Source organism: Bactrocera tryoni, chromosome 4 (genome assembly GCF_016617805.1).
Source record: "Bactrocera tryoni isolate S06 chromosome 4, CSIRO_BtryS06_freeze2, whole genome shotgun sequence".
NCBI classification, from domain to species: domain Eukaryota; kingdom Metazoa; phylum Arthropoda; class Insecta; order Diptera; family Tephritidae; genus Bactrocera; species Bactrocera tryoni.
This window is the reverse complement of record NC_052502.1, coordinates 64,447,257-64,471,180: the sequence shown is the minus strand read 5'-3', so window position 1 is coordinate 64,471,180 and position 23,924 is coordinate 64,447,257. Positions and strand designations below refer to the sequence as shown.

The 23,924-nt window shown below is 36.8% G+C and overlaps 1 protein-coding gene across 2 annotated transcripts; it reads left to right on the top strand.

Moving 5' to 3' along the window:
- Positions 1-5,661: 5,661 nt before the first annotated feature.
- Positions 5,662-18,451, top strand: LOC120775988 (probable cytochrome P450 4s3). Of its 2 annotated transcripts, none has more exons than XM_040106418.1 (4): positions 5,662-5,936; positions 16,792-17,245; positions 17,319-18,025; positions 18,104-18,451. In XM_040106418.1, exons 1-4 carry the CDS (start codon positions 5,786-5,788, stop codon positions 18,259-18,261), a joined length of 1,470 nt encoding a protein of 489 aa, XP_039962352.1. In that variant the 5' UTR covers positions 5,662-5,785; the 3' UTR covers positions 18,262-18,451. The 2 variants fall into 2 exon arrangements, with proteins under 2 accessions (XP_039962352.1, XP_039962353.1); XM_040106419.1 differs by having other exon boundaries at positions 5,667-5,717.
- Positions 18,452-23,924: the final 5,473 nt, after the last annotated feature.

The window sequence follows — 23,924 nt, the reverse complement described above, 5'->3', positions numbered from 1 at the left end:
ATTCACTTTTCGCCTGCTGTTACCATTCGCTTCAGAAATGGTTCAATTTCATTTCGTTTCAGCAAAAAATCGCAGATGTTAATTTGGTCCTTTACATTTTTTACAGACAATTCATGTGGTACTCAAACATCGAGCTTCTTTTTGTAGCCAACCTTTATTAAATGATTCAAAACCATTTGATGATGAAATTTAAGTTCCTTAGAGATGTTATGGCTGCTTAAGGATTATTAAGAAGTGAGAATTTTTCTTTCCATCGGCATCGATATTAAGTGTCACAATAGTTGTTCCATCTTCTGTCCTCATATCCACAGTTTGTATGTAGACTTGGGAAAGCGCTTTGCCTTCGGAAATACCGCACCACTCTGGGAAATCAAATGAAGCAAGATCCTCAAAATTAGATTGTGTTGACAGACTTTGCTTTCCTGTACTTATTTTCGTTATATAGTATGTATCAACAATTTCGCTGAACATTGCAGGTTGCTCTGATCTCACTTGCATTGGGAAATTAAAATGAGCATTCGGCTTGGCGTTTTAGAAGGATCTGAAGAGGAATTCGATGTACCATTTGTTATAAAGGGTTATCTATTTCGAGCCTACATACCTTCTTAAAGAAAAAACATAGAAACATAAAAATTTAATGGGGAATATTGCTTATCATTCGAAACAACATTCTTTGACATTTTTTTGGGGATTATCTCTTTAAAATATTGGCCGCGGCTACGCCCCAGTCCCAATGTCCTTCGAACATTTCGATTGGTAACTGGCGAATGACATGCGTGATGTTTTGCTCCAAAGCCTGAATCAAAGCGAGATTTTCCGCATAGACTTTAGACTTTACGTGACACATGATTTTGGTGGCAAATTGACCTGCCCAAAACATGAAAAGGCAGCTGTTGAATCTCTTCAGGTTACTCTTTTTCGCAAATAAGGCATTTTGCTTATTTGCATCAACATTGAGACAGAAATGAGACTAATCGCTGAACAAAACTAGGCACTAAAACGTCGGGTTTTTTTGAAACTTTTGAAGAGCCTATAGAGCGAAGCGGTGTCGCTTGGGATGGTCGAGCGGCTTCAGTTCATCTATAAGCTGTATTTTGTACTCTTTCAATTTAAAAGTCGTTCCATACGTTAGTCTGAGTTCGTGTACAATCTCATCTACGGCTGCTATATTTTCTTCGATTTTTGACTAGTTGTTCACAACTATTACAAATTTTTTAAATTTTTATTATTCCCTGTGATAGAGAGACATTTAAAGAACAATAGAGCTTTATTTCAAATAAACCGGCAGATTGGAACTTGAAAAATCAGAATTAAGGAGTTTCATCCGCAGCTCAAACTGGTCCAGTTGCCACAACACAAAATCGACTTTAACTTTGGAAATAATTTCAATTAAAAAAAATTCTTTTAGGGAGATATTTTTGAATATACTGGTCTATATATAACTCATATTTAAAACTGTTTTGGAGATCACTTTGTAATACACATACTACATATGTATGTTGAGAGAATTGTATATCAACTAAAACGCAAGTGGAAGCTCGATGTTTTTTGAAGACAAGAATTGTGATATAGTACCTACTTTTATAGGGAAAGAAAGACTTTTAAAATTTTATGAAAATACCAAATTTATTACCCGAGTTATTTCATCTTCCGTTGGGTAATTGTTGACGCTCATTCGCTTAGGAAATTATTTAAATATAATTTTAATATATTTTTGAAGAGTTGTGTCACATTTTCTTTTATTTCAAATACTCTTCTTATATTTTAGTCTTTATCTTCGCCTTAAACTTATGATCATAGAGATTATATACCACACAGTTCTGAATTGGTTGGACTGCGCAGTCGTCCAGAATAAAATTAAAATCCAATCTAAAATTTAAATATTCAATTTCAGGACGAATGTTTAATGATTCTCGTATGTTATGAAGCGGCATTGATCTGTTTTTGCACATTTCGAATGTAATAAAAATAATTATGATCAAGCCTATACAGGATTTAATTGAAAGAATGTTGATTTACGAAATATCAATCGGCCAGCGCTGAGTCTTCACGTCCATCAGTCAGCTTTAAATGCGTTTTCCCGAAAGTTTCTGCACGATCCAAACAAAAGCAATGAAAGGTACTCGAAAGCTACTGATTTATTGCAAACATGAAGTAAAAAAAAATTTTTTTTTTTGGTTTGAAAGTTCTGAAGCTGAAACCCTCTTAAATGCCATGGGCATTTTTATGAGCTGATGTCTGTGATTAAAAAACTTTATGACCAATTAAACTGAGATAACGCTATCTGATAAGTTTTGTTTTTTGTTTTAGATATTTTTAATTTTTTCTATCAACTTTGTGGTGCCGATTACGAAGTCGACTAATTTTATCGCATCCATCAGTTTTTAATAACACTAATATCTTGGCAATGCAATACATATGTATTATTGATTATTCGAAACGGTTTTTGTCTGTTTCTGTTACTGTCGTACACACTGTGCATTTAAAAGGCACTTTTGAATATGTAGAGACATTACTTGATAACAGTAGATATGAAAAACACAGTTGGCAACCTTATGGAGGTCTTAAAATTGAAACTATGCAGTTTAGTTAGTGTAATAAATAATATGATTTTCAATGGACTACAAATTACTACGGAATTAGAAGCTTGTGTGGCCTTCAAAAATTGGGATATAATACGAGTCTAAAACCGCACTTTTTAGATCCGTATGTGGACTGATAATCTTGGTGATTGCAGTGAAGAAAAGAGGGAACGATTTCACCCAAAAATTACATGTATGAAAGCAAGACACCAAGGCTAGTGAAATGTAAATATAAGTCGCAATTTTGGCTAGATATGGTTTGACCATTGATTTTATTAAGTTTGCCACGTAGCTTGTAACACACAGAAGGAAACGTCGGAGAGAAGTTTATATATAGCACCTACTAATAAGGATGGCGCGATTTACCTCGTGGCGACAAGTTTTTTTTTAAGAATTTGTGTCAATTTTGTCAGTGTGTTCAGTAAAGTTTGCCATTTCAGCATGTCACGTTTCACTTGGGAACAGCGCTTGAAAATTTACGCAGTTTTTTACGCAAATTCACTTTATTCGAAAAATCATATTCTAAGGTGAGGTCCATTACTGGCTAAATGGCTTCGTCAACAAACAAAACTGTCGCCATTAGCGTAAGTTAAATCTTCGTGTGGTTCAGAAAACAAACTTATGGTACATCTCCATAAATTTACCGTTTGTTGCCAATTGTGGTAGAGAAGCATCATGCGGTCTTATTTCTTGCGAAAAAAGACAGGAAATCTAATTATCGCTTTTGACCGACAAGACGGTGCGCCGTCTCATGTTTCAGGTCTATACCTGGAAACATGAAAATTTGGCGAATCGTTCATTTCGAGTAAAGAACCAGTCAACTGGCCGCCCAGATCATGCGATTTAACGCACGTTTATTATTTTCTATGAGGTATGTTTAATTAAAGGTTTACGCTAATCAATCAGCAGCGCTTGAGGAGCTCAAAAACATCCTTCAGCGCACAGAAATATAAATATCGAAATTACTACCGAAATACGCGAACTAGCGCCGCTCAGTTTTTAAGACATTGGTCTGTTTTCATTTGACGAGATATCTTCAAGAAATTTCAGTTCGGACTACTAAAGCTTACAGCTGCCACACAACCGACCGAACAATTTCAAGTCTTTGTATGAAAAACCTTTTTATCTGTCAAGGTATCGATTTTTTTCGATTGCTACAATTTTCGTACATATCGAACCAATATAGCTTATAGCTGCCATCAAAACTGATCGATCAAAATCGGAATCAAGATCTTTTTATACTCTTTTATGCCATAAAAATGCATCGGTGAAGGTTAATATAACTTCAGTGCAGCCAAAGTTCACTTTGTTTCTTGTTTCTTTTCTATATTTATAGCTTTTTGTTATTTTAGTAATGATTTCAGAAAAGAGCAATAATAATACCAATAACTCATACTAGACCCCTAATTGTCAACTAAAATTAAAGCATATTTTGCACTGTGTTATCATTATCATTTATTGTTTTTCTTTACATTGTGTTTGATTATAGATATAAGTAAATAAAAGAACATATGTACACTCGGCGAAAAAAAACCCACGCACTCTACAGAGTACTTTTACAAAGCGCAAAACTTGTATTCATATTATTCTAAGATAAACATTTTTCTTTGAGGGTCAACCACTTTTATTTAGTTGATGTTTCAAGCATTTTTATATAAAAAAAACTTATAGTCTAACACTTGTTATAGATAAAAATGTAAAAACACACACATAACAAACCACAGAAAAAAATTTTGTTATGAACAATAATGTAATTTTTAAACAAGTTATTTACAAATTTTATGTTTTTTATGATTTTTATTTAACATTAGAATACAAAACGAATCAAAATAACATATTTTGTATAAAAAAAATTCTTAGTATTTTATCGAACACCCCTCTTCCTAATAATCTCGGCTATTTGTTTAGGCATGGTTTCAAAAAAGCATTGAAGTAAATTTTTATTAATTTCTTCATTCCGCACAGCTTCAGCAATGTTTTCTATTTCTTTTAGACTTTTTGTACGCTTTTCTCTTATCATTTTGCCCACCATTTTGCCCAAATAATGCCAGCAGTTCTCAATTGTATTGAGATCCCGACTGTTTCCTGGCCACGTGAGCGGCCGTATTCCATAAAAGTCTTTTTGTTTTGAAACCTGTAAGTGTTTGTAATAAGTTATTGAAAAATCCATTTCAATATTTTTATACTTTGGTTACCGCTTTGGCTCTATGACAATGGGCTGAAAAATCCTGAAAATAAACTTTTTGGGCGTGTTCGGACAGCTGTTCAATAGTTGACAAAACGCTTTCTCTCAAAATTCCAATTTATATTTCGGCATTCACAGATCTTTTTAGAATAATTAGCGGCCCAACACCAAACTTGATTACAGCTCCCTACACCATTAAATAAGGCGAATGCTTTCCCCTTTCCTACGACGCACCGTGGCATTTCCGTCGGGTTCCCACAAATTAAATTTCGATTCATCGGAAAAAATAGCATTTCCCCAATCTGATGTAGCCCAAGTTTTGTGTAATTTTGCCCACTCTAGTCGCTGTTTCTTCATTTGTGTAATGAGAAGTGGCTTTTTGGCTGGACGTCTTGGCACGGAATCCAAGATTATTCAGCACATTTTGTATAAAACTTGTTGTCATTTTTACCCCAGTGGTTTCGTAAAATGTTGTATTGATTGTTCCAGCATATTGAAAGCGATCACTAATGCGCATCCGTTTAATTTGTCGTCCTTGACGAGCTAATCTGCCCTAATTGCTCTTTTTTGGAGCTAATCCATTAAAATACGTATAATTTTTAATTATAATACGCACGTTCCAATCCCATATGTCCATTTCAGGAGCTATTTGACCTTTGGATAATTTATTTTATATAAAGCTACGATTTCTGCTCTCTTTTTTTTTGACACCAACATGTTCAACTTTACTTGTTTTCACAACTTATTCAAAAGAAAAACCGCAAGTGACAGTTCAAAATAGGAATATTAGAAAATTTTCGACTGCGTGGGTTTTTTTTTCGCCTAGTGTATGTATCAATGAATAGCTTTATCGCCAGCGATAAAAGACGCACTGCTTAGCTCAGTTTGCATCGAACTGCCTCCAGTGGCAGAAGCGTCGTTGCGCGTTATTCCAGTTTACGAGCAGAAAAGTGCGTGAGTTGTTGTTTAGATCGTCTTAATAAGTAGTTATATTGCAAAACACAAACAAAGCATACAAATGAACGCTTTGGCGTTGATCGCTTTCGCGCTCTGGGCGCTTTTCATGCGCTACTTGCCGCACATCGTAGAATTTTTACGCATAAGGAGATTCGCGTCTACCATACCGGAACCGAGTATTGGGGAACTGATCGAGAATGCGAAGAAAGGACGTGAGTGCAAAATTGTTATTGAATATGTGGAAATTAGACTTTGAACAGAAGTTCAGGCATAGGGCCCTTTTCTTTCACTTTCCATAAATATTTCGTTAATAAATCATCGAATTTTTGTTACCAATAATATGAGCAAAAAATTGTAAGACTTTGTTCTTTATTTTAAAATTCGTAATTTATTCTTAGAAATCTGTCGTCCCCCTCAACGTAATCCTCTTGGTCCCAATACTTGTGTCAACGTTTTTTCCAGTCCTCGCAACAGTTGTTAACGTCAATTTATGGAGTAGTCTTCAATGTAGTGCAGCGATTCACTTTTAATGTCCTCAATTGTCTCAAAACGGTTTCCCCGAGGGGTCTTTTGAGTTTGCTGAATAGTCAGAAAGCACACGTAGCTAATTCAGGCGACTACTGTGGTTGCGGCACGTTATCAGAATCAATGCAGCACACAACGGCATCGTTATGCAAAATCCGCAAATTGTCAATATTCGGCCGATTGATCTCTGTTTCCGGGCCGGAAGCATAGTTCCAAGAATCATCGACAGTAATAATACGTTGGAATGCATTGTTTCAAAAACCTTAACGCGACGCTGTTTTTCGAAAAAAAATAGACATTTTGGAACTAGTTGTGCTTTCACTTTTTAAGGTCCAAACGATCTTTCAAATTGGTTTTCATTGATCATTCTAAGTCCTCTGAATTTAATAGTCAATTCACAAGCGCCAATTCCTTTATTTTATTGACGTGTTGATCATACATTGTTTGTTGGCCGTCCTGAACGTAGATCGTCATCAACACGTTCTCAACCCTCTTTGAATAACTTTTACCAATCAAAAGCAATTGCTCGCGCCAAGCAATTATCACCGACATTTGGCATAGATGTCACTGACAGTCATACCAACCTCGAAAAATTATTTCGACGCATGGGTTTTAGATTAAAAAGTCTTACTATTCTCTCTGCTCACAGTAAGCAAAAAATTAAGCAGTAATTAATTGAATGATCCAAGTGACTCACTGATAATATCCATTTTATTGTAAATTTGGTCGCCAAATGTTCGTCTCAATCAAAAGATGGCATGTATAGTACTCTTGTAGCATCCTGCGTCGGCCTTTTAACGATCAGATGATTGAAATTGGCGAAAGGAATCCAAAATGGCGTATAATTTGACTTTACCTCTCACCATTGATAGTAACATTGGCTTTATATTTAGTCATACCAAATTGTGAATCAATAATGCCTTCAGTATGCAAACCAGTAACTTTTCTAGATGCATTTGGGAACCTGCATAGTATCTTCAATATTTTTCTCACTCTAAATACAATAAATGTTTTTTATTTATGTATGTACCTGCCATGTCGAGGGATTAGTCATCTAAAATAAACTAACCCGTTAAGCCAGATATGAGCCTTATTGCTGAAAATGAATTGATTGGCCTCTAACTTCTTCGAATTGTGTTATGCTATAAGAAATTTATGTATACATACATATCTTTTATATTTCGGGATTAGAGAACAAAAACAAATTTTTAATTAAGATCTATATACTTTTGCATGCGTGTGGACCAATTTTCGAAACAAGTTTGCCCATCTGAGTAAGGTATCTCCAAAACATTCGTTCTGAACGTTTCAACCGCCTCTTCAACTGTCGAAAAACATAGGCCTATTAGTTTATCTTTCACGTGGCTAAATAAAAAAAAGTCGTACGGCCCTAAGTCAAGACTATACGGAGGCTGACTTATCAAATCGATGTTTTAAGTGTTCAAAATTACAGTTGTTTCAGTCGATATGCTAGCAGTCTCGCGGTAAAGAGTGATCCGTCTTCGGCGGTTTTCCTTCCTGCATTGTTTCAGTGATATGGCAAACCATTAGCTTGGAAGTACTACGTGTTCCGTAGTTTACTTTCGAGCTTATAAGCGTACATAAATGCACGATTCATCAACTGTCACGTTGGCACAGACGTATTTCGAAGCACCGCGATCGTATTTGGTTAACACTTCGCTCGACCAATCGACATGAGCCGTTTTCACGACAGTCGGGTCTACGTAACTGAAACGAGCCCGGAATTTTTATCCGGTCAAGGACTGTCAACTCGGCAGAATTCTATTACAATAATAACAGCCATTTTTTGAGCGAGTACCAAATTGTTTGGGATCCAACGTGCATTTTTTTACAGTAAAATGTTCATGCATTATTGATTGTATGCTAGTAGTTCCACTAATACCTATAGTTGTCTCAATACCACGATAGGCCAAATCTTGAAATATCAGTTTGCGCTTAGCATGAATAGTTTCCGGAACAAGAATTGATTTTGGAGGACTTTCAGGGAATTCGTCTTGGAGTGATCTACGACCTCGATTGTATTCACCATACCTTCGATAAACATTGGCTTTTAATGGAGCTTCATCCTCAAAAATTGAATTAAGTCCATCGAAGCACTGTTACTGAGATAACCTGTGTCGAAGGTTGTTAAAAATAATCGCGCGAAAATGTTCACGGTTTAATTCCATTTTTTGGTGGAGATGAATATTTCAAGCTACTGTACGCATACCATCAAAAATGGGTTGTTAAATCCCGAAATATAAAAGGCAACCTACATATGTTTGTATCTATGCCTCTTAATCTAGTTGTAAATCTACATATGTATGTACATATGAATGCAGAGTATAATAATTATTATTAAGTTGATTAGAGCGTTTTAAGTAATCAATCACACCTTTTCATATACCAGGTTATTCAATAAGTTTTGTCGTTTGATAAGAAAAACACAATTTTATAATTCCAAATACACTTTATTATTCAGCGCAAGAAGCGTTCCAAAGTAAACAGGACTTTAAAACAGAACAAATAGTTTTTTCGGCAAAATCAATTTATTTTATTCAAAATAGTCTCCTTCTGCTTCAATACAGCTTTTTGCACCGTCCAAAAGCACGTCGAACGAGTGTTTTAGCTTGTTGGCCGGTATGACCGCCAGTATGCCGGTGCAAGCCTTTTGAATAGCCTCTACATCTGCATAATGCTTCCTTTCATGGCCAACTGCATTTTTCCGAAAAGGAAGAAGTCACACGGTGCCATATTAGGTGAATACGGGGAATGGTTAATGGTTAAAATGTGATTTTTGGTCAAATAATCGGTCACAAGCGTCCTTCGGTTGTTGGATTCTGAGCAATTGTTGGTCGTCAGTCAATTTGTGCGGAACAAACATTGCACACACCTTTCGTAAGCCCAAATGTTCGGTCAGAATGCGATAAATCAATGTTTTGGAGATGTTCAATTCCATTTCCATGAATTTCAATGATGATTTCGCCTGATTTTGATGAATTCACACAGTTTCGATGGAATTTCTGTTGATAACGGATTGTGATTGGCCCACTTGTTGATCGTAATTTATGTCCTCACGACCACTTTGAAAACGTTGAAACTACTCGTGCACTCAGCTACGTGATAGGCAAACATCGTCATAAACTTGTTTCATCAATTGAAACGTTTCGGTAAAAGTTTTACCAATTTTAAAACAAAATTTATTGTTGGCACTTTGTTCGAAGCTCATTTTCGCACCGATAACACAAACATACTGTCACTTAAAACGCAAGAACATCACTTCCAATCGATGAAATGTCATTCTCACTGGACAGTCGATAAAGAAAGCAGATTCTAACACACCAGTCGACATATGGATGGCGCCACCAGGGGGCGCTAGATTCAAAAAGTCCTGTTTACTTTGCAACGCACCTTGTATAATCTCCCTGAACATTAATACAATGACTCCAACGATCCTCTAATCTGTGGATCCCGTCCCAGAAGTGAGAATACGGAAGGCCTGCAAAAAATACGCTTCAACAGCCATTATCACCTTTTCATTTGATGAAAAACGCTTGCCATGCATAAATTTTTTGAGTTCTGGAAATAAATGGAAGTCACTGGGGACCAAATCTGGTGAATACAGTCGATGCTCCAACCATTCGAACTTTAATTCTAGGGTTTTAGCCACTGTCAAAATGCTTTTGTGACAAGATGCATTGTCCTGATGAAAAGGGATTTTTTCTTCTACAAACCGGGTGATTTTTCACGAATTTTCTTGCAAGTAGTCCATAAAAAAAATTCCTCTGGCGTCGCAAAAAATTAATGTCATAACCTTATTGGGCGATTTCCGGACACGAACGCGTTTCGAAGCCGAACAACCAGATTCACACCGCTACTCAGCCTCCTGTTTTGATTCAGGATCATGATGGTAGACTCAAGTGTCATCCATAGTGATGAATCGATGCACAAAATGTTGCTGAGAAAGTCGTATTCGAATGTGTTTTTGTTCCATTGTTAGCGAATGTGGCGCCCATTGTGCACACAGTTTTCTAAAAACCAAAATTTTGCTTAAAATATGGCTCACATTGCCTAATGAGATGTGTAGAGCCTCTACTAAATCTTTCTCAGTCAATCACCGATACTCTGAAACCATATCCTGTATTTTGGCTAAGATTTCTGGTATTTATGCGGTTTTTGGAGGTCCTTCACGTGGCTTGTACGACCACGTTTAAATTCAGCAAACCATCTTTCTACTGTTCTAATTGTCGGTGAACGATCATAATACATTTTTAAAATTCGTTCGTGAATTTCTCTTGGTACTACACCTTCCAAAAATCAGAAATTTATCTCAATTCCATAGTGCCACTTTTTGATTTTTGATATCCTAAATAAAAAACTGCTGCCGGAGAACATAATTCGAACTTCAGAACTTAATCGAGCAGGTACAATCTTCTATAAGAGTGTACAGCTGCTGGCGTATGCCGATGATATTGATATCATTGGCCTCAACACCCGCGCCGTTAGTTCTGCTTTCTCCACACTGGATAAGGAAGCTAAGCAAATGGGTCTGGCAGTGAACGAGGGCAAAACGAAATATCTTCTGACATCAAACAAACAGTCGTCGCACTCACGACTAGGCTCCCACGTCAGTATTGGCGTCGAAGTTGTAGATAATTTCGTCTATCTTGGAACCAGCATTAACAGCAACAACAATGTCAGCCCCGAAATCCAAGGCCGAATAACTTTTCCAACAGGTACTTCTTTGGACTGAGTAGGCAATTGAGAAGTAAAGTCCTCTCTCGACGAACAAAACCAAAACTCTATAAGTCACTCATTATTCCCTTACTGCTATATGGTGCAGAGGCATGAACGATGACAACATCTGATCAGTCGACGTTACGAGTTTTCCAGAGAAAGGTTCTGAGGAAAATTTATGGTCCTTTGCGCGTTGGCGAATATCGCATTCGATGGAACGACGAGCTGTATGAGATATACGACTACATTGACATAAGTAGCTCAGCGAATTATGAGACAGCGGCTGCGCTGGCTAGGTCATGTCCTACGTATGGACGAAAACACTCTAGCTCTGAAAGTATTCGACGCAGTACACGCCGGAGGAAGCAGATGAAGACCTCTACTCCGTTGGAAATACCAGTTGGAGAAGGACCTGGCTTCGCTTGACTTAAATTATTATTATTCAAAATCCAACTTTAAATCGTAAAAGAAATTTTTATCAATTTTCAGTTTTTAAATCATAAATATTTAATTTGTGGTAAAACTTATTGAATAAATTTTGTGTTATGAGCAGTATGATTGTTGGTACATATTCATAGAGTGTAATACTTACTTAATTCTTCTCTCTTCTCTTCTATATCATCATATATGATTCGGTGTCTGATTGTGAACTTAAATTAATAATACAGGTTTTGTCCGGAAAGTGATACAACTGATTTTCTTTCGCCCCGACTGTACTTCTGTAGAAGTTCCTAGTTAACGAACGAGTGGCTGGTCATTTGTCTCCGAGCACCTGGAGAGTCAGGGCAAACATTTTCGCGTGACGTGTTTCTGAGAGTGGTGCATGTCAAAAATGCAGCGTTCGTTAGAGCAGAGGTACGCAATTAAATTCTGTATGAAACTCGGTAAATCTGCGACAGAGACGTTTGATATGATCAATCAGGCTTACTCAGATGTTGCTTTGGCAAGTAATGGTGTGTTTCAGTGGCACCAGGGCTTTTTGGTGGGCCGAGAAAAGGTCGCTGATGAAGACCGGAAGAATGAGTAAATCCAAAGTAAAAACGACGCTCATTAGGCATCGTCCATCATGAATTTGTTTCTCCTGAACAAACCATCAACACCAAGTTTTACGTGGAAGTACTCAAGAGATTCAAACGAAGGGTAAATTGGGTCCGACAAGACATCAAGACATGGTTCAATACATTTTTTAACTCAACACAATCCTATTACTTACCGGACAAACCCTGTATATATATTGCTCTAACTGAATAATGTTATGTATTTATGTATAAGTTACTCCTACATACATATGTAGTCACAAAAATCTTAAAATTAATTACCGTAAGTCCAAGCGATAAGAATGATGACTTTTCTCCATATTAGTTTATTAAATGTAGCGTATAATTAAAACTTAGGTAAACCTTCATTGTATTTAAGCAAGTACAAAGGTCAGTTACTGGTAGCCAGTTTGTTAATAAATTAAATCAGTTTCACTATAAAATATTGCAATGTTATGATAACTACTTCCGCTTTGTTGTTATAGTTATGTTAAAGCACATTGGTGCGAGACTTTGATAAATGTCTGTCAACTTAAGGTTCTGGACTTAGAAACTACTGTTCTTTTTAGACGTATAAGGCACATGTAACTTTTTGCTGCTTGATTATTTACATTAAGCATATTTCCTATAGAAGAAAGTAATTTTTTTGAAACTCAAATCATTAATTTATAAAATCAGAAATATTATTATGTTATTATTATGCATTTATGCATCATTTTTCTTGATTGGAGAGCATTAACCAAGACGCACTGTGGCCAGTGCTCAAACTTATATATGGAAACTAAAACAATTAAATTTTTTTTCTTTGAGGTATCGATGTTACCAGATATTGTAAAGTCTAATATAATAAAAAAAAATCCTTTCTTATGTTACAGTTGATTAAAGATTGAAAATTCGTCGAAATCAATAATTAAAGGTTGCCAAATATTTGACACATTTATATAAAAATGTTTGATTAGATCATAGACTCAGTAAGCTGCTGCAAGTGGTATTGAAACTAAAAATTTCTAGTCAATAGAATTAATGAACCTGTTCTTTCCTGTCATATTAACCGAGCGAATCTGTATTGTGATACAGTCACTAGTTTCTAAAATTTAGGCTTTAAATTAGAGACAATTTTTGTAACTTGGGAAGGTTTTGTAAGTGACAGTCACAAAAATCTATTATATTTGAACAGCAACTAGTCTTGGGGAGAGGGGTTTGTGTTGGGGTGGTGTTAACTGCGGAGAGCTTCCCCCCCAAAGTTCGACTCTGGATCCGCCCCTGAACTAATCACAAATTAAGACTTTACCTCAAAATGTCTCAAATAGTGCTTAGAGATTGCTTACAGAATTCCACTATAAATATGTTCAAGATAAATATTACAGTCGCAAATAGTTTAGAGGAGAGTTGCCACGAGATAATACTTTTCGTTAACTCCTAAAATATAAATTATTTCAATAAAAAATAATGCTGATTAAAGAATTATTATAATCATAAAAATAGTATTGGAATTATTACAAAATTAAACAAAAATGTATCTTATATAACAGGTGATCTAAGTAAAGGTTTTTTTTTAATAGCGCTTCAGATCGGTTAACTATAGCATATAGCTGCCATACAAACCGAACGATCGGAATCAAGGGCTTGTATGGAAAACTTTCGCATTTGACGTGGTATCTTCGCGAAATTTGACATGGATTACTGCTTAAGGTAATAATATAATCTCCGAAAAAATTCAGATCGGTTTACTATAGCATATAGCTGCCATATAAACTGAACACATAGTTACTAAAAGAAATGCACCTGTGAAGGGTATATTAGCTTCGGTGCAGCCGAAGTTAACGTTTTTTCTTGTTTTTGTTTCGTTTCGGAAAGTCGTACGCCTGAACAACCTTTACTAATAGTTAAACTTTATTACGAAAATTCAGGTTCTGTATGTTTCGGATACTTCGCTCGACTTATTTTCAACATAATCGGCCTACTGAGCGAACTATTCGCAACACCATCACCTATCTTGAGACCCAACATTCATTATTGAATAATATTCGACCGAATAGAGCACGTCCACCACACAGTGAAGAAAATATAGCAGCCGAAGCTGAAAGTGTACACGTCGACCGTCACGGAGGTCGATTCGGCGCCGATCGCAGAATTTCTGACTGACGGGCTCGGACGTATGGAACGACTTGATGCATTTTAAGTCGAGTTCTTAAATTGAAATTAAATTGAAAGCGTACAAAATACTGCTTGTGCAAGAACTGAAGCCGCTCGACCTTCCTTAGTGACATCGCTTCGCTCTATGGTCTCTTAAAAAGTTCCATGTTCCATCCGATGTATGTAAACAAGCTAAATTGCCTTATTTGGGGCGAAAAGCAACCTGATTTTCTGAAAATTTTGGACCAAAATATTTTAAATTCGGCCTCGGAAAAAAGATGCGCCCGCTTTGGCAGCATAACTCCTAACAGGATCATCTAAAGTGAAGAAATACGTCAAAACCTTAATTTACAACTTGGACGAAGAATAAAAACTGAAAATTGTATTTTTGGCAGACATTTTTACAAAAATTTCATGAAGATCGGTTGAGTAGTTCTCGACTTGCTAACTGACTTCAAAAACACAGTTTCGAGAAAAACCCGTTTAAAGACGGACCCTCGAGCGAACAAGCTCTCAAGGCTGTATCTCCGAAATTATTACTTGGATCAATTAGAAAACTTAGGATAATATTCTAGAGGTGTTGTAGAATTTAATAAGACAATAAAAAAAGTTCAATTTTTTGAAACCCGTAAAGCCCTTAATGCCCCATGTTTAAATTTCAGTGAATGATTTCAAATTTTCTCATTATGCCTTTGCGCAATCGGCAATGAAATCAAGATTTTGGAAAATCAAGGTCTACTAAACAGTTTCTAAAAGCTATGTATAGAAACAAAAAAAGCCGGTCTGGATTTTTAATTTAGTTTAATATGTATTACTCCAGTTTAAACCGAATTAAATGTCAGAGTTCCATTATTAACATAAAAACAAGAAAAAACGTTAACTTCGGCTTCACCGAAGCTAATATACCCTTCACAGATTACATTGGTGCCTTAGAAAATAATTTATACCAAATTTCGTAAATATATCTTGTCAAGTGCAAAAGTTTTCCATACCAGCATTTGTTTCCGATCAATCAGTTTGTATGGCAGCTATATGCTATAGTAAGCCGATCTGAACAATTTCTTCAGATATTATATTATTTTTACAAACAATAACTCATACCAAATTTCGTAAATATATCTTGTCAAATGTGAAAGTTTTCCATACAAGAACTTGATTCCGATCGTTCAGTTTATATGGCAGCTATATGTTATAGTGGTCCGATATCGGCCGTTCCGAAAAATTAAGAGAAAATGACGTTTGCAAAATTTCAAAACGATATCTTAAAAACTGAGGGACTAGTTCGTATATATACAGACAGACGGACATGGCTAAATCGACTCAGCTCGACATACTGATCATGGGCGAACGCAGGGGGAGGGGGTTCAACACCCAACACCACCAAAAAAAGTAATTAAATTTTTAAATAATAGAATTTAATTCTACATAGTCATTTGAAAAATTGTAATTTGTTGTTTCAAAGCAATCTTTCTTGCCGACGATGTATGAATATGTAAAATAAATGAATACATTAGTCGCTAACAGCGTTGTCGTTTTGATACAATTGTATCTTTTTGATACTTTTTTTCTAAATTTTGTGAAATCGACTCAGCTCAACATATCGATCAGCTCAACATATTTGCTTCAAAGTAATGAGTTTGATCTGGATTTTTTTTTAGATTTAAGGGGAATGTGAGTCGAAAATGGACTTCTTTTGAAAAATTAGTTCTGTAAGTCTTAACTAAAAATGTCTATATTTTTAATAAAAAACAACCAGAAAAAAAACTGGTCTGAATTAGATACACAACTTTACTCTATTAATTGTTTTTTTATTTGCTGAATTTAGAATGTGGAAAAGGTTAAAAATCTTTTCTTCAGATTATAGATTACAAAGAGATCCAAAACTTTTTTTAGTGCATCGTTTTTAAAGATTGGAGCAACAATCCTATATGTCACGCTTCAAGTGAACGCTCGTTTTCCTCACTTCGCAGGCTTAAAACACATTTAAGAAATAAAACTGGAGAAGCACGCCTGAACGGAATGGCCCTCTAGAATATCCATACAGATATAGACGTGACGGAGGAAGAGATTTTAAATGTTATGGCCCAAAATAAAAGAAGATTAGACTTCAATTTGTGAATGAAATAATGAAACATTGTCTTTTACCTAAAATCCTCCCCCAAATTTCCTGCGTTCGCCACTGATACTGATCATTTATATATATACTTTATAGGGTCTCCGACGCTGCCTTCTGGGTGTTACTAACTTCGTGACAAACTTAATATACCCTGTTCAGGGTATAATTAATCGTCTTGTATATAACGCAGTTGATTCCGTAGAAGATCTATTGATTGCACAGGAAATTTCAAACAGATAAACTTCAATGTTTATATAGTTTGGATGGAATAATTTATGTGGACACTGAAGGTGATAAATAGTACCTGCAGACGTCTTGATTTAATTCCTCCCAGAAAGGGATATAAAGTATATTCCAATCCAGAATTCAATATTATTATGTGTAACAGAAGTGCTTTTCTTGTTAATTTAGGAACCAATTTTATGTAACGGACATTAATATTAAAAAATAAATCAAAAAATAAATACTTAAATATATAAGTTTAAATTAGTTGATAACATGATATTCTGATTTCAGGAATGCTGGAATGGTTGAATTCGCTTTACAAGATACATGGTCCTGTTTTTCGCATATGGTTCGGTAAGGATCTCATAGTCTTCTTTTCCGATCCAGAGGACGTCAGGCAAATACTAAGTAATAACAAACTGTTGAAAAAGTCCAAGAGTTACGAAATCGCCGAAATATGGCTTGGCAAAGGACTCCTAACCAGTGCCAACGAAGCCTGGCAACGTCGCCGAAAATTACTCACACCCGCTTTTCATTTTCGCATACTGGGCGAATTCAAGGAACCCATGGAGGATAACTGTCAAATTCTCATCAGCAAATTGCGCGAGAAAGCAAACGGCGAGCAGTTCGACATATATCCATATATAACGTTATTCGCTTTGGATGCTATTTCAGAGACGGCGATGGGCATAAAGAAGAATGCGCAGATGCAGAGCGAATCGGAATACGTGAAGGCTGTGCAGACGTATGAGGTGAAGAATTCTCGAAACTCAATCTCTCTTGAAATGGCTTATTTTACTCCTACATTCCCATTCCAGCATCTGTCGCGTCTTGCACAAGCGGCTCTTCTCATTTTGGCATCGCTTTGATTTGATCTATCGCTTCACCGATGCGTACAAAGAGAGCATCGAAGCGCTGAAGGTACTGCATGGCGAAACCAATCGAATGATCAAGTTGCGTCGTCAAATGCTGCAGGACACCAACATACATAATATGGCAGACGCTGAGAAATCCGATGATGTCGGCGGTAAACGGCGTCTTGCCTTCCTCGATATGCTGCTGATATCGCAGCTAGAAGGTGGCGGTCTAACGGATCTTGAAATACGCGAAGAAGTCGATACTTTCTTGTTTGAGGGTCATGACACCACAAGCTCTGCCATGGGCTTTTGCATTTATCTGCTCTCCCAACATGAGGACATACAGCACCGCGCTTACGAGGAGGCCGTAGCAATGCAGGGACGTGAAAAGGAAACCATGCATTACTTGGAGGCGGTGATAAAAGAAACGCTACGCATTTATCCTTCAGTACCATCCTACTCGCGAAAAACGCAAGAAGACTTACAAATCGGTAACATAACAGTGCCAAAGGGAGTCGCTGTCAGCGTATTGGCCTATATGGTACATCGTGATGAAAATAGTTATCCAGAACCCGAAAAATTCAACCCGGAACGATTTTTGGCCAACGACAAAGAGTTGCATCCATTCGCTTTCGTAGCATTTAGTGCAGGACCAAGGAATTGCATTGGTAAATGAAGTTAAAATATTTTATTAAATCTTCAGTTCTGCAATAACTCATTAAATTCCATTTTCTACTCGCTTTTAGGTCAAAAGTTCGCTATGCTGGAGTTAAAGCTTGCGTTATCGTCGCTTTTGCGGAGTTACGAGCTGTTACCAGTGAAGGATTTCGTGCCTAATCATTTGGCAGAGTTGGTGATGAAAAGTGGAAATGGCATACAAATACGTATGCGGCCACGAAAATAAAAAGCGTTACAGTACAATCGATTTAAAGCTTGTAGAGTTTTGAAAAGCTTAAATCATAAATAATATTAGCTTCTTTTCGGGTAATAGTGGTTTTGCAATTTTTTTTCTGAAGTGCAATTGCTTTAAGGTGTAAAACCAATTATATAGCGTAAAGTCCGCCATATGTTCGAAAAACTTGATATTAATTATATAGGGGATAGTCCAAAATTTCGCTCAAATTTATTTATTTTAGGCACAAATATACACTATTATGAATAAAACACGCTTTCTTATTTTCATTGGGATAACTCACATATTGGCCATATATGCGGTACAAAGTCACCCGGAAGTTCGAAAATCTTTCTGTATATTAAGTCTATGGAGGTTGATAGAAATATTGGTCCGATTCAACCCATTTTTAAATATGAGGAGTGAGCAGGGTTATCCTCCGATTTCATCCACTTTTACACTGTCGGTAGAAATTCTTAAAAGATTTGTACTCAGTAAATTTGGTTGTTGTCAAAAAAACTGTGATCCTTTGTGCCAAATTACAGTTTTATATCTTAATTTGGTGGTTAGTTATGGCTTTTTATATGTTTTCGGTTAATGGCGATTTGTGGGCGTGGCAGTAGTCTGATTACGCTCATCTACGAACTCGAATTTTTTTTGCAGTAAGGAGGTTGGAGTCATATGTAGAAGTTCACGCAAGTGAGGAAAGTTCTTTGATTGCCATTCACTTGGGAGTGGCCAAAAACGGCTCTTTTACATATGGCGCAAGCAGCTCGTAACTTACGGTCCTAGACCAGGTATCCACTGGGTAGCCACAGAACATCCGTTTGAAGGCGAGCTAAAGTGAGAAGGCAAAATATCCCCTCCGCAGGGTTATGCGCTGGGTTTGGGTCCCGCCACGTAAAAATACGACGGAAGAGAAAGACGATGTGACCAAATCGTGCTTGACGACTCTAACGCCAGGGCGGCCAAGGAAGGTATATTTGGCACAACAGTCGGTAAATTCAGCATCCACGAGGAATCATCCCAAAACGGGTTGAGGCTGATCGACTCCGCCGGGGCCCGAAATATGGCTATCTCTAGTACTAGATTCCAGCATAAGAAAACTTATTAAGCCACCTGGCTGTCTCTGGATCGAAAAACCACCAACCAGATCGATCTTGTTGTGATAGACGGAAGACACGTCTCCAATGTTTTAGATGTGTGTACGCTCCTAGGTCCTAACATCGACTCGGACCACTATCTTGTCGCAGCCAAACCAGCGAGGAGTGCTGTGTCGCAGTGGAGAGAAAACATCGACCACGACACGTGTGGGATGGGATAGATACCGATAGTTGAAGAGGGAAGCGAGACGCATCTGCAGACAGAAAAACAGAAAGGCCGAAATGCGTGAGTATTAAGAGCTTGACAAGCTGGTCGACTAGAGTTATGCTCGAAAATTCTACAAAAAAATGCGGCGACTAACAGAAGGTTTTAACACCAGAATATACTCTTGTAGAACCCCCGACGTGATGTAGTCACCAATGCCCAGAGCATACTGAAATTATGGAGGGAACACTTCCCCAGCCTGCTGAATGGTAGTGAGAGCGCAACGCCTGGGGAAGGCGAACTCGATTCCCCAATCGATGACTATTGAGTAGATGTTCCATAGCTCGACCATGAAGAAGTTCGAATAGCAATTATCCGCCTGAAGAACAAACAAAGCTTCTTTCAAGAAAATCCTCGAGTATCGGCTATAGAAATTGCGAAAAAATTGGAGAACTCAGATATTGCTTCAGTGCATCCAGAAACTGTGCGGAAGTGTTTAAGAGATAGTGGATTTCATAGCAGTGCACCCAGAAAGAAGCTGTTTATTATTACATAAAATAAACAAAAATGTGTTGATTTTGCTACTAAATATATTGATGGTGATGAATGTTTTTGGGCCAACGCCATCTTTAGCGATGAAAGCAAGCTCAACTTGTTTGGCTGTGATGGAAAAAACAAAAGTATGACGCAAAAACATAGAAGCACTGTTACTATATAACGTGCCTCATCAACTTAATTCCTCTCCACAGTGTCCTGATATGAACCTCATAGAGCTTTATGGGATGAACTAGATCGCCGCAACAGAAAAAAGACAATAAAAGTAAGCAGGACCTTAAAATTGCACTACTCCAGGAATGGGATCCTTATTTCGAAAGATTCTACAAAAAAACTAGTTTTTTCCCCTGAAAAACAGATTAAACGCTGAACTGCAGAGCAAAGATGGTCCAACTAAATATTGATTTAAATATTATAATTACGTTTCTTTTTGTTGAAAATACGTTTTTGTTAGGAGTATGTAGAGTTTTTTGTGTTTTGAAATCGGTTTTTATGAAATATTTTTAGTAAATACAAACAAATGAAAAAATATTAGTCAAAATGACTGACAATTTTTGATTTTGCACTTTGTTGTGGCATTTTACTCTTTAATAAAATTGAATCAGCTGTTTCGGAATAAAATTTATCATACTACAGAGGTAGAACAAAAAGTATGTTCACAGTTAAGCCTTTTAACGAAGTGTCAACTAACGAATTACCAAATTAACAGGCTTTGGTCTGAATACCCCTATTTTTTAGTTGTGCTTGCCATAGTTTAAAGCATTCACCACTACAAGAAAAGTCAGAATAAGCTCTTTCACATCTGCGCTCCTTCGTTGATTTCGTCAGGAATGGTGGCTTGTGTATAGTGAGCGCCAGCGTCAACCGTCGAATTTCGAATATTTCCACAAGGCTCCTCAGGAATTTATTGTAGGCGAACAATTTGTTCGGCTCTATTACTTGACGACATTTTGGGTACAATACAACCATTTCTGATATTTTAAACAATTTTTTTATATTGGACGGTCTTTAAATGAGTACGCACACGTTTTATTTTGTCGACAATATGACCGCATATGTTGTTTCCACCAAGAATATAGTAATAAGTTGTAGTTTGTTTAGAAATGCGAAAAAACTACCAAAATTAAAAGATAAATGAATTCATTGCATACTTCTAGGTTGAACAACTATAGTTGTGTCCAGTAAGTAAGAGAAGCTTAATAATTTGGCTTTTAGGTAAATGTTTTAGCTTATTTCTAATCTCTACCTCGCAAAAGAATTTTTATTAAATTTATTAAGTTTAAAATGTAAAATGAAACATCTAAAAAAGCATAAACTGTTTTAACGAAAAAAAAGAAATAAATAAATGAAATTATATTTAGGGAACTTTATAATTCACACAATTAAAAGCTTTTAAAATAATTTTCAAACACAAAATGGCGGCTGTACGGACTTTTAATATAATTTTTCCAAAATGTATCCGGCTGCTTTTGAAATTACTACTTGAGTGACTCCTACAGAAATTCATTAACAACGTCGAGTATATGATATGATGCCCTTAGTGGCGTTGAGTCTGACTCCAATGACATAATGAATCTGCTGGCCATGAGCATTGTATCATACTTCACTTGAATATGTATTCAATATAATAACGGATATCGAGCTTAACCTCTAAAGGCTTCTTCGATTTAGATTCTATTGCGTTGATGTAGTTTCTATTGCCTTTGTAATCCCCGTTAACCGGACCTACTGCACCTGTTCCAAGTTTTTAGTGCGGCATTTTTTCGATAATCCCATCTACTAAACCACCGCTCCATATGTTACTATGAAACGGATGACACTTGCGCAGAGTCATTGGACCATGTGAGGTCCCAACCTCCTTAGGGGCAATGACTCTTCTGCACGAATTCCAGTTTTGAAATGTTCTACCCCTTCAAGAAAGGAGATGAATTACGAAAATTTTGTGTTTCTTGTGAAAAGTCAGATTTTTGTCGGCATCGACTTTAAATAACTTTTAATCAGTTTTACATAAAAAGTTTCGTGAGATGGTTCACGTTCACCAAACTTGATTTTCAATAAATCGAGTGTGACATTCGCTGTGTGGCTTGTGCCGCCGTCCTATTGGGACCATATATTGGCCAAGTCCACATCATGCAATTCGGCCCAAAAATATTCGGTTAGCATTGTGCGGTAGCGATTCCCATTCACAGTAACGTGCCGGTCTTGATCATCATGAAAAAAATACAACCGTCGGCCCATTAAATGGTAATTTTTTCTGGATACAATGCTGACTCATTGAGTACATGTGAATTACTGCCTGACCAATAAGCATATTTTGCTTACTGACGAAGCCATTCAGTCAGAAATGAGCATGAGGCGCTGAAGATGACTTTTCGATGAAAATCCGGACCATTTTCAAGCTGTTACTCAGCCCAATTCAATAACATACGACGATTCTGGTGGTCAAGCCGCTTTAGTTCTTGCGTGAATTAGATCTTGTAAAGATGTAGGCCACGATCTTCGCCAAACGTCGTCACAGAGATTCAAAATGCTTGAGAACGACGTGTGAGAGACCGATTTGAGTATTCCTCATTGATGCGCTAGCGGCAGCAATAATCTCGACACTACAGGCACTTTTTATCTCACTGGCACGGGAACATTTTGTGGATTGAAATTTTTCCACTAGACGCTCAATTGCTGATCTGACAGGACGATTATGACGACCATAAATTGGACGCAGCGCTCTTAAAGTTGAGTCTACTGACTCCGAATTTCAGTAGAAAATTTTAATAATTTCGACTCGCTGTTGGACCATATATTTTTCCATGGTCATATGGCAAACATTACTGAAGAGAAATGCCAAAAGAGCGGAAATATATAAGGCGTCGCTTGCTGTCCCTATCGAACTACTTTCGTAATGTCCCTATTACAAACCCGTTATTTCTTGAACATATATTAAGTGTGCCGCGCAGTTTATAATACTCAGAATGAAACGTCGGAGACCCTTTGAAGTATATAAACAGTGTCTACCAATAGGCAATTCGTGATTTTAACAGCTTGTGGCGGCCAAACGTGTGCTTCAGGAAACACGATTCCATCACTAAAAATGTATCGTTTGTTACCAATTGTGGTATAGTGGCATCATGGGACCTTATTTCATGCGATAAAACTCAGGAAATATAATTAAAATCAATAGCGAGCGTTAAAACACAATGATGACCGACAAGACGTTGCGCCACGTCATGTTTCACGTCTATACCTGGACACATTGCGTGCTAAGTTTGGCGAATATTTAATTTGGAGAAAAGCACCAGTCAACTGGCCGCCCAGATCATGTGATTTAACGTATGTATGTTATCTTCACCGGGCTAATCAGTCAGCAACGTTTGAAGAGCTCGAAAATTGTATTATTCAGCACTATAGGCGAAATTCTCTGTCAGTTTTTGAAATATTGTTCTGAAATTTTGAACACGTCCTTTTCTCAACAAGAAACTGTAGGAACCGATGAACGATTGGAATCGAATACTGGTATGGAAAACAATTTCCAGGTATCTTCAAAAAATTTCAGTTCGAACTACTACAGCTATAGCTGCCACAAACTGACGTTTTACGAAAAACTATTTTATCTGTCAAGGTATCTTCATGAAATTCCACATAGATTATTATCCAAGGCATTGCTAAAATTTTCGAACATATTGTTCAGATCGGCTCACTAAGCTTATAGGTGCCATCGAAAACGATCGATATTTTTATACTATATTTTTTGCTATAAAAATGCAACTGTGAAGGTTAATATAAATTCAGTGCAGCCAAAGCTAACTTTTTCTCTTGTT